At 37.5% G+C, this 11,533-nt stretch overlaps 1 protein-coding gene across 1 annotated transcript; it reads left to right on the forward strand.

The window, feature by feature from the left end:
- Positions 6,421 to 9,736, forward strand: LOC109835792 (40S ribosomal protein S3a-like). Its single transcript, XM_020403820.1, has 8 exons — positions 6,421 to 6,600; positions 6,857 to 6,911; positions 6,986 to 7,033; positions 7,147 to 7,252; positions 8,653 to 8,790; positions 8,876 to 9,061; positions 9,146 to 9,346; positions 9,462 to 9,736. The coding sequence occupies exons 2-8, from the start codon at positions 6,901 to 6,903 to the stop codon at positions 9,561 to 9,563; spliced, it is 792 nt and encodes a 263-aa protein (XP_020259409.1). The 5' UTR covers positions 6,421 to 6,600; positions 6,857 to 6,900; the 3' UTR covers positions 9,564 to 9,736.

Here is an 11,533-nt window from a genome sequence, read left to right on the forward strand (position 1 = left end):
GGTCTCGGCAGCGAGACCGCTGGCTCCCACTGTGGTCGCCAGCTTGTTTGGTTCAAAAGTCGCTGCTGTGGAATTCATTATAACTTTGTTCGATTACAACAAATTCGAAAGAATAATCTTTTTATAAGACTTTTTCTACACAACAAAACAAAAATTACAACTCTTGAGAAACAAACACGAAAATCGTCTATCAATTCTCGTTTTCGTGGGACTTTGCCTGTGCCGGGAACGCTTTGGTTCGTGGACCGCCGATTCACAGATCGTGAAGAGGGGGCTTATGATTCTAACTTCGTTATCGAAGTAGAAATTGAAACGATATCTTATCGAAGTAAGATAGTCGTTCTTCTTAAAATCAAGTCGAAGCTTAATTTCAAGGCGTTGCAAGAAAAGAACTCAAATCTCTGCTCTCTCTGCTCTGGAATGCTCTAACAAATGCTCGATCCTCGTCAGAAGTGACCCTAGGGGGGTATTTATAGCCTCAAGGGTCAGTAACTGCAAAAACTTAACAATCGAAGAAGTCAGTACGGCGAGACAGTGTTTACTGTCTCGCTGGGCGAGACAGCGTTTGCTGTCTCGACCCGCGAGACAGTAAATTTGCTGTCTCGCTCAGCGAGACAGTAAATGCTGTCTCGGAAAATGGCAGTTTCTCGCTGTAACTGTTCTCCCACGTTTCAAACTCCGTTATTTTGGCAGTTATCCACGTGATTTTCGCCCATGATGTTTCCCACGTCCCTTGGCAGTTAATGGACACGTGTAGGGCAGTTACAAATGTAGTTTTGACTATTTCAACACTGTCTCGCTGGCGAGACAGCAAAGACTGTCTCGCTGGCGAGACAGTTCATACTTGTTTTGATTTTTCCAAAACAGTATGAAATCCTTTCTTGTGAATTTTTGAGTGATATTCTCTATGCTTGGGATATCTATTAGCATTTTTTGACGCCTACAACATTCTTATCTTGTCTCATTCTCCCTTGTCCATGTCGGAGAACTTATGAGGAAAAGGATATTTTGGACCATCAAAAGGTCCCGTCTATTCATGAGCCAGCTCCTTTCCCCGTCGAGTCGACTCCTAATGATGACCCGACGACTGCTCTCCAGCATGCATCCTCTCCCAAGCTATCTTTTCTAGAGAGGCCTCAGATGATTCTTTCATGATCGCTTTCTCTCTCAAGTCGCCCAAGGGGACGATATCAGTCTGCCTCTCTTCCTCCCTTGCCTGAAACATTCCTTCAGTCTCTCTTTTCCTTCTCTTACGAGTGAGGGAAGCAACACCTTCTTCAACAACCGATCGTGCCCCTAAAGAGTGAAAATCTTCACGGAGACGTTTAGTCGGCCTAACAGATGGCTCCCCTTGGGAATCGACTGGCCTAGCTGCAGGCACTATAGCCACCTCCATTGATCCAGTGATGAGGACCATAGCCCTATCTATATCTCGAGCAGCCGCCGGCTCAACTGACACTCTAGTCATACGCAAAACTAGCCTATCGATCAGATCTTCAAAATGGCGAGAGCCTGTAAATTCCTTGATTAAATCAAGCTGGTCTTTCTCTTCCAAAGATAGTGAGCCCTTGGCAAGAGCATCTCTCTTTATCTCGGGCCATTCAAGCTGGTCTTTCTCTTCCAAAGATAGTGAGCCCTTGGCAAGAGCATCTCTCTTTATCTCGGGCCATTCGGAACATCTCATCTCTAGATCATCCCTAATCACCCACACAAACTTCTCCTTCCAATCTTTGTGTGAATCCGGAAGATCTGCGATCAATTTGAACTTTCCTATCATTTGGAAATGATAATGGGGCTCCTTCTGATTTACCTTTATAGCCACTAGATGAGCAAAGATCTTCAGAGTAGGCCTTATTGCCAACCAATGGCATATTACCGCAAACGCCACAACAATGGCTATGGCTTTCAGTTTTATTTGTGCAGCCGAGACTCCTAATGTCTCAAACAGTTGTTTCAGAAACAGAGGCAGGGGTAACCTCAAACCGCACTCCAGATGTCTCAAGTAGAGAGGATGTCGTTCAGGCCCATGATCGAAAATTGCCACTGAACTCGTCGGGAGAAGCAGCTCGTATCCAGCAGGGATGTCAAACTTTTTAGATATCATCCTCAATTGGGACAAAGTCACTTTAGAATGAATATTTTCCAAAAAATCCCGACGATCAACCGCTTCTAAAACCATGGAAGAAGAACGAGCAAAAGGACAAGAGAAATTGGGGAAGAAGAGGAACAGTTGATCGAAAGAGAATTTGAAAGGGTGATAGCAGCGCTTGATGGTTTTATATACAAATATAAAAAACTCATGCTTTACAACTGTCAAGATTTGAGCCGTTGGATTCAATTGTCTCTTATGGTTTGGATCTGTCCTCAGAATTCAAAATTCTCCTGAAAGACGAAGCGCGCCCACTTTCTTTTACCTCGAAGAACCCGTAATATACCAAGAGAGCAACCCTGCCACAATTATGATGATGCCCGCTGATGTCAGGTAGTACAGTTCTTTAAATGCGTCCATCTCTTCTCCTATTCGCCCTTTGATTATTTTATTTCACTCGGACTTGGCTCAAGCCAACTCCCAGCAAAAGGGGCTAACTATTACAGGGCATATCTGTTCCACGAATATATGATAAGATTAGTCAGTATCTCGACCAGCCAAGCACACCAACACTCTAGTATCGACACGAGAAACAATGATAATCGATATGAGACACCTTAACATCCCAGACGAGCTGATATCTCGACCAACGGCAGAAATAGCCAGAGATCAGCTAGCAATCCGACTCAGCCAAACAGACAAGTCGACATTTATCAACATCGACCCAAAAGGCGGTACCCATCGGCCCTCTCGCAACAGATAACTCGCCAGAAGCCTAGTCGACCCAGTCAGCCAACACTCCTTCATGTCGACTCGAAAGGCGGATGACTCTTCACTCCTCTCAACAAGTCGACTCTCCTCGCAAGTCCCATCATGAGGGACATTACTTCTCCAGCGAAGCTAGAAGATAATTCCGCCAAAGCTTATCCATTCTAACAACAAGTCACATCATGTCTACTCATAGACCATGCGTCATCACGCCCCCTATCAGCCCACGATCGCTCCTCAAATCGAGGCCGAAGTGATCTTCCTCCTGTCGCCAGCCGACACATGTCAAGTAAAGGATGACTCACCTTCTAGCTCATACTTTGTCACCGCTATTTGATCTTCCTCCTGTCGCCAGCCGACACATGTCGGGCAAGAGATGACCCAACTTCCAGCTCACCCCTCACCACCGTCTTACTGTGCACTCATGAAGTGACCAATCTACCCTTGACATCCTCTATAAATACATGTACTATTCGAGCTAGAAAAAGGTTCGAAAACTAAAACCCCTAAAGGTACACACTGCGCAAGAACACATAGTTCTTCTTTAACTCTACTCAAGTTCATCAACTGACTTAATCGTCGGAGGTATCACGGGGGAACTCAGCCCCATCCTCTTACGACCTTTTTTGTGTGCAGATTGCCCATTCACCCTAACAGTAGAGCAAGGTATAAAGTTGATGAAGAAAGTGGCCCCTCCTCTTTTTACAAATCCTGTGATTCCAATTGGTTGTGTGATATTCGACATTAACACCTACATAATTATAATTTATAAAAGAACTCCTATAAAGTTTCAAAATTACAAGCAAATATTTAAAATTCAAATTTTATTAAAAACACCCTGAAAATTTCAAATTCATTAGTAAATTAAAAGCATAGGAATTATAAATAGTTTATAAACAATTTATAATCTGTAAAAAATACCTATAAGTTTAAGAAATTGTAAAAAGTCTTTAAAATTCATAATTTACAAAAAAAAACCATGAGAATTTCTAACCTATAGACACTAAAATGAATATGCAAAATTACTAACAACCTCTAGAAAATTAAAATTTTACAAAAATATCATACACCTTTTAAAAGTATAGGTTTAGGAAAATCTTTTCATGGTAAATATTACCCATAATTTTTAAAAAAAGAACATAACTCATTAAAAATCTATTAAATTTGAAATTTACAAAAAAACACACTAGTACATTGCAAATTACCCCTCTAAAGTTTAAAAATTTTTAATAATTTTTTTTGTAATTCCTTGATTTTAATGTAATGTTTACTAATTTTTTGTATTTCCAAATTACAAAATTTTGGGTGTTTTTTAACACTTTCCAAAACTTGTGAGAGTATTTATTTTACAGTTTTCTAAATTTTTGTTGTGTTTTCAGTGTAATGCACATATACATCAATTAATGTTGATATTGAAGAATAAGTCGTTCTTTAGATTATTAGACCATAATTAAGTGTGCACATCACTACTCTTAGGCAGTATAGTTTATATATGCAAAATTTTTTAGACAATCTATATAGTGGTTAAAAAGATTTTGACTTTAATTTACTATTTTTTTTCAAATTATATTTAATGTGAACCCACCATATAATTTTGACTATGGTCATCATAAATTTAATTCGTTTGATTGGTTGTCGATATACGTATATAGACTATAGATTACTTTACTTTCTCACATGAACTAATATTTGGTGGTTAATAATTTAAAATATTACTTTGAATTTAATATAGAGAGGAGCTCTAATAACATTTATTTATTTACCTACAACATAATACAATCTCAATTCCTATTTTTTACTAAAGATTTATTCCATAGTTACGCGTGTCAAATTAGTAATTAAATAATAATTATTTATGTTTTAATTAGGAGGATTGTAGTTGGTCACTCACTATAAATTTTTTATGAAGATATATACCTTACTTTCTATAGCTATCTGCACTACCCATGTATATTTTATAAATTAGTTCTTAATTTGACATATTAAATTATTTTTCCTTTGTAGAAATTTCTTCTTTGACTTTTAGACTGTGTAATCACTATATCAACATTCTAACATAGAAAGTGCGTATTCTAACCTCTGATATTCTAACCTCTGATATTATAAAAACTAAATATAGTCAATTGAATGATTAGCAAATGAGAACTTACATCAGAAAAGAATGAATAATAAGATAAAGAGAAAGGTAATAGCATTGCCAACAATACTACCAATAGCAAACAAGAATATAAAAGTTAAACCTTTTTTGTTTAACCCAACTACTGGTTATAAGCATCGATGTTTCCATATATATATATACTTTATAATTTATTAAAAAGGATCATTTATCTTATATAATAAAATTGATTTAATACTGAATAGTAATATCGTTGTAATAGTATCGTTAGGGAAAATTCTTTATGAAACAGTGTGTTCTTTATGATATATGAGCTATGCACTCCAAATTCTTGTGTCTTTTATAGAGACAAAAAGTTTGAATACGAGTCTCTAACATTTTGTTCTCACAACAACAAAATCCACTTAGCAGATGTGGAAATTTTTGATGAGTTATATGTCCTATATACAATACATGGTGAAATATATCATATTCTGTCTGTTCTCAGTTTGCAAGAAAATAATTCTTCATACATCCAGTTTTAGTTTTATGACACAGAGAATGAGCTATTAAATTGAATGAGAAATTAGATAATATAAATATGAGTGAAACCACAAATAAAAGTTAATGTGAATATGAGTCAAACCATAACTAAAAGTTTAATGGACATATTGTAAATAAATTCATATGCAAAATTTCTTTGCGAAGTGAATGATCACCCATCTTTTGAAGACTTTAAGATACTAAGAAATAGAGATGTTGTGCTAGATTAATGTGTTTGTAAGTCATAAATAGTAGATTACGTGGCCACAGTCTGGGTTGAAGGAAACAATGACAACATTTCATTTGAGAGAGAGATTATTGAGCTGATGATCAATCCCACAAAAAAAAACTTCGTTTTTCTTTTTTATTTTTTACTCTATTTTTATCAATTTAAATAATCATGATATTCAACCACGTGTATTGCACGTGCATCTTAACTAGTAAATTAAAAATCATAAGGCGTCACAAGGACACCATTTTAAAACGACGGCTTCTATGGGGAAAAAAACCGTAAGCAAAATCTAGTCCAACCCAGGCCGGTTTTGAAATTGCCAAAAAACAGGCTTTTACATATACAATTGGGCCCAAAACGTAGCCAGAGGCCATCACTCGGTGACTAGCACCCATAATTGGACGGACGGGCAATAAAAGTCGCACGATCTTTCTCTCTGCCAAAACCCACCGTTAGATCAGTAGATTATAAAGAAAACCCTGAAAAGATCACCTGAACCTTATATATATATAATAATAACGGCGCATCGAGATCCTAGGGTTTTTATCCATAACGCAAGTTACATAACGTTTTATATCCTAGGTTATTTTGTCAATGGCTTGGATTGCTTTTAAAAAAATCGAACGGCTGTGATTGAGTTGCTTATACATTCAACAAAACCCTAAACTGAAGCGCCGCCATCCCAATATCACAAATCACATATAAATATTCTCTTGAACGCGAACGAAGCCCTCCCCTTCTCCTGGATCTCCCTTCCCGTCGTAACAGCTTCGCGGGAGGGTATCTTCCTTCACTCCCAAATCTTGATCCCATCCTCTCCATCGGAAAACCACTCGCTCGCAAGAATACCACCAGCGGTTTTCCGGCCATCAGGTAAAAATTACATCTTGGTGTTATTATTTTTATTTTATTTTTGAAGAAAAAGATGATACCTTTCCTAAAATGCCCGCCTGTTAGGTTAAATTCACTGCTGAAAGGTTGATTTGTTGTTAGGTTAAAATTTCTGCTGTTAGGTTAAATTTTTTGTTAAGGTGAGCTTGTTTTTCTTCACGAAATTTGATCTAACCTGGCCGAAATTATTTATTGCTTTTGTGGTTTCTACTCTCGCGCTCGCCTCCGCCACGCTCAGACCCTAGCCTTTGAGAGGAAACAGCAGCAGGAGAGGCAGTAAACATGGCGGTTGGGTAAGGATCTCATCGCTCTTATCATTCCTCTGCTGTTTTCTCTGGTCTCTCACATTTGCGTCTGTTGTTTACAGTAAGAACAAGAGGATTTCTAAGGGTAAGAAGGGAGGGAAGAAGAAAGCGTAAGTCTTTTCATGTTATATCTGAAATTTGTCTTGGATAATTCTGAGATTTGATTTTGCGAAAGGTGAATTTTTTTTATCCTTTGTATTTATTCTGAATGATTTGTTGGCAGTGTTGATCCTTTTGCGAAGAAGGATTGGTATGATATCAAGGCTCCATCAGTGTTCAATACGAGGAACATTGGGAAAACCCTGGTCTCAAGGACTCAAGGAACCAGGGTGAGTTTGGATATTTATTTCCTAGACTTTGATGCAGAATTAAATAGCATACCATGATTTAATTGGTTTATTTTAGTATTTTTTATTTTTTATCAGCTAACTAGATAGTAGAATTAAGTTCATTCAGCCTGATTTCAAGCTTTTGTTTGAAAACTGCCCCTGTACTATGCTATTTGGAGGATGGTGGCAGATATCTATAGAACTTAGATTTGGTGAAACTCAAAAGAAGTTTAATGTAAACTTCAATTTTTCAGTTAGATTGGCTAAAATAAACCCGATTCTTGGCTATGTTACTACTAATTTGATGCTTTCTCAGCTTGTGTCCATGGTATTAACCCACAGAAATTTGTACTGTATATGAAATGTTAGGATTAGTGGTTGGGCGTTTGCTCCTTTTGCTCACTTGTTCAGATGTATTGGGAGACTGGTCTCAATTGAATGCCAAAGTACTGTAATTTTTTATTTCTTTTTTACTCAATTTTACAATGCAATAAACAATAAAGTCGAAAATATTCCCAATTTCAAGGAGTCCTTCCAAACAAAAACATCTTGCTGATTAAGCTGTGATTTCTTTTCATTAATAACATGATCCTTGCTTTCCTTTGTCTTTTTATTTATAAATCTATAATTTTTTTTTTCCGATTAATGAGTTTGGGCTCAGCCCATCATCTCTAATATTATGCTGCAAACTCTATTGGTATTCGATCAACTTTTTATTTTGCAATTTGCATTTGTCTCACTAGTGTTTGGAGTCAAATAATTCTCTTCATTTTCTATCTATTGATTATATTCTCTTCCACAATTCAATTTGCAGCCAGCCCTCTTATCTGGTTCTTCACTTCTCTGAACTGCATTTTAAACTGTCTATCCATGCATTTCATTTGACTCGTCTAATGAGTTTGATGCGCATCTATTATGTGTGCACATCTGATGTCCCATGTCATCAATGACAATTGACTAGTTAGGACTAGTTAGTGTCCATCCTCTATTGAATTATACATGCATCAAGAAATTTCTGTCACTTTCTTTCATGAAAGAAACCAAATGCTTAACATATTAACCTTTGTGTGATGGTATCCTTGATCTGTTGTCTTTACATCATGGTGTTACATATAATTCTATTGTTGCTTTTAAATTATTAATCAATCAAATACGCTTTTTGCACGATTTTTTCTTTTTTTATGTTCTAAGGTGTTCCTTTGCTTAGTATCTATTCCTGGAGCAATGATTTTTCTTCACTGGTGAAGCCTTCTATAGGTCATTGATTGTATATCTTTATGCATTCATTGTCTGACTTTTTATTGATTGTTTTCAATTACGAGATTGTGGTATCGCGCCTACTGCAGTCCACTTGCTTGTATCTTTACTTTTTGTAGTAAAATATTGTCTCTGTTATTTAGATTGCTTCAGAGGGTCTCAAGCATAGGGTGTTCGAAGTATCCCTTGCAGATCTCCAGACTGATGAGGATCAGGCTTACAGAAAGATTCGCCTTCGCGCAGAGGACATTCAAGGAAAGAACGTCCTTACCAATTTCTGGGTAAGTATATATTATCAGAGTACCCCATGTTCAACTTATATTTAATAATCTCTTGATGACACTTGCGTTACATTATTCTTTCTAGGGTATGGACTTTACTACCGACAAGCTTAGGTCGCTAGTAAGGAAGTGGCAGACATTGATCGAGGCTCATGTTGATGTGAAAACCACTGACAACTACACATTGAGGATGTTCTGCATTGCATTCACAAAGAGACGCCCAAACCAGGTGAAGCGCACTTGCTATGCCCAGTCGAGCCAGATCAGACAGGCAATATTCTTACTTTTACTGCCAATGGCTTCCAACAGTTTTCTATCTATGGTTCATTGTTTAACCTGTTTCTTTCTTTACCAGATTCGTCGCAAGATGAGGGAGATTATGTTAAATCAAGCTTCATCCTGTGACCTGAAAGAGTTGGTTGCAAAGTTCATTCCTGAGTCAATTGGGAAGGAAATTGAGAAGGCAACTTCGGGTATTTACCCTCTCCAGAATGTGTTTATCCGCAAAGTTAAAATCCTGAAGGCACCCAAGTTTGATCTTGGCAAACTTATGGAGGTAAGAAGAAGGAAATTAAAAGATTCGAGTTATTTGTGAAATGAATTTTAATAATTTAGATTTGACTTATTTGTGAAATGAATTTTAATAATTTGCATATACTTTACTTGTTTAGGTCCATGGTGACTATAGCAAGGAGGATATTGGTGCTAAGGTGGACAGGCCTGCCGAGGACACTCCTATGGAAGGGGAACAACAAGAGATCGTTGGTGCTTAGATTTAGTCATGGTGATGTTTTCATTTTTCTTATGCTGAGTTGCTTAGTGACCTGACTAGTTTATTATGTTTGGGCATGTTTAATTAATGACTATCATGAATTTTACTGCAAGTAGTAGTTGTTGAACTTGGAATATATTTCTTTGGAATTTGCTTGTTGATGCTGTGCGTGCGCGAGTTGATATTTTGGCCTTTTCCATTGACATTTCTGTTAACTGAATTCATCAATTTTGTGATGGGTTTCTCTATCACCGGTTATGAATTGCTGTCGTGGCTATCCTCTATATTATTTAATGGAAAAGAAATGACGTATGTCTGTGGTGGTACACTCGCCTAATTTCAGATTGGGGTTAGTTGTAGTACATGATTCTTCGATTATACTATCCTGAATTTTCTTGTCAGAATTAGATTCTGTCAAATTAGATTCTGTCAAATCTACGACCTGGTTAACGGTTTCCTCAATAATGGATTTTGATTCCGTTATTGGCGGCTTATTGATTCTAACTCTACCTGGTTAACGGTTTCCTCAATAATGGATTTTGATTCCGTTATTGGCGGCTTATTGATTCTAACTCTGAACGGAGTTGTACAGACTGTAGCAACGTGCCCATATCCTTAACAATTGTAACACTGAATTATTAGGCTAAGTTTGGAGAGATCTCTCTCTGATTTCTGGCCCTTGGGATCGACTCTAGACTGGAGTAACTAGGGTTAAATTGACTCGGAGGCTGACTAGAGGTAGTGGCATGAGAAGACCGGGAGAATGAGTTCGAAAATCCTGACTTCTATGAGATTGGTGGAATTTGGCTTCATCTAGATCTTGAACTAAGGCGTAAGCTCTCTTAAGGGTGCCTACTCCTCAAGCAAAGAGTTCCGTTTGGAGGTCACTTCTTAATCCGGGTTAAAACTTTGACAAGACTTTCATTGGTGTCTCTTGCTCAATGGTGTTGCATTGAGTAAACAATTTATTAAATTGAGCAACATACTCTTTTGCAGATTTGGTTCCCTGAGTAAGACTATGCCACTTATCTAGTAATCTATAAATAAATGATGGCGGAAGATATTTTCGTTTTAGTTCGTCGGCCATTTCTCGCCAAGTAAAAATTGGTAACTCACCTCTAATATGCCTTATCATTTCAAAGTTGGACCAATATTGGTAGGCGAGTCCAGTGAGCTTCATTGTGGCAAACTTGACTTTTTAGGATTCCGTCAGGGCGTACCAATCGAAGTAGCGATCCATGCTCTTTAGTCAGTCAAAGAAAGTTTATGGGTCGAGCTTACCATCAAAGGTTGGTGGATCAGGCACAAGTTGAGGTGAGGGTCGATGAACGATGTACCCATGATCTTGGGTCGGTATCCATAGCCTTGACCTCGAGGCGGAGTTGTAACCCACATTTCTTCTAACCTAGCACGTCTCTTGTTTGTGTTATTCAGGGTCTCGCGGGTAGCTCTGCTCTCATGGGTTAAGTTACTTATTTGTCCGTTTAACTCAGCGATTTGCTTAAGTAGTTCGGAGAATTCGGGATTTGTACTGCCTGGCATGTTGGGCTCACTAGTTGATCCACTTTACTCTCCTAAATTGATAGGGTAGACCTGTGCGAGTGGGCATGTACTAACTAGATGAGATGAATGGTGTGGACAAACAGCTAAATGAAATGACTATTTTTTTTAAATAAAGACTCAACTAATCTAAAATAAAATAAAAATTTCCTAACCTAGAACCATGCTCTGATACCAAAATGATGCGAAACGGGGGAGGGGGTCTATCAGAATCAATGATTTAATTTGAACAACATACCGTTTCGCCAAAATTCATGATATTCGGTAGGAAATTAATTTCGAAACGATTAATACGACAGATGGATTTTAACAAGATTTACAACGATAATCATGAACAATTCCAATCTCGATCAATATAATCATAGTATTCATTATCATTGTACCATTTCCACAATCAATATCAATTTTTCA

The sequence above is a fragment of the Asparagus officinalis genome, chromosome 3, assembly GCF_001876935.1.
Source record: "Asparagus officinalis chromosome 3, Aspof.V1, whole genome shotgun sequence".
In the NCBI taxonomy this organism is placed as follows: Eukaryota; Viridiplantae; Streptophyta; class Magnoliopsida; order Asparagales; family Asparagaceae; genus Asparagus; species Asparagus officinalis.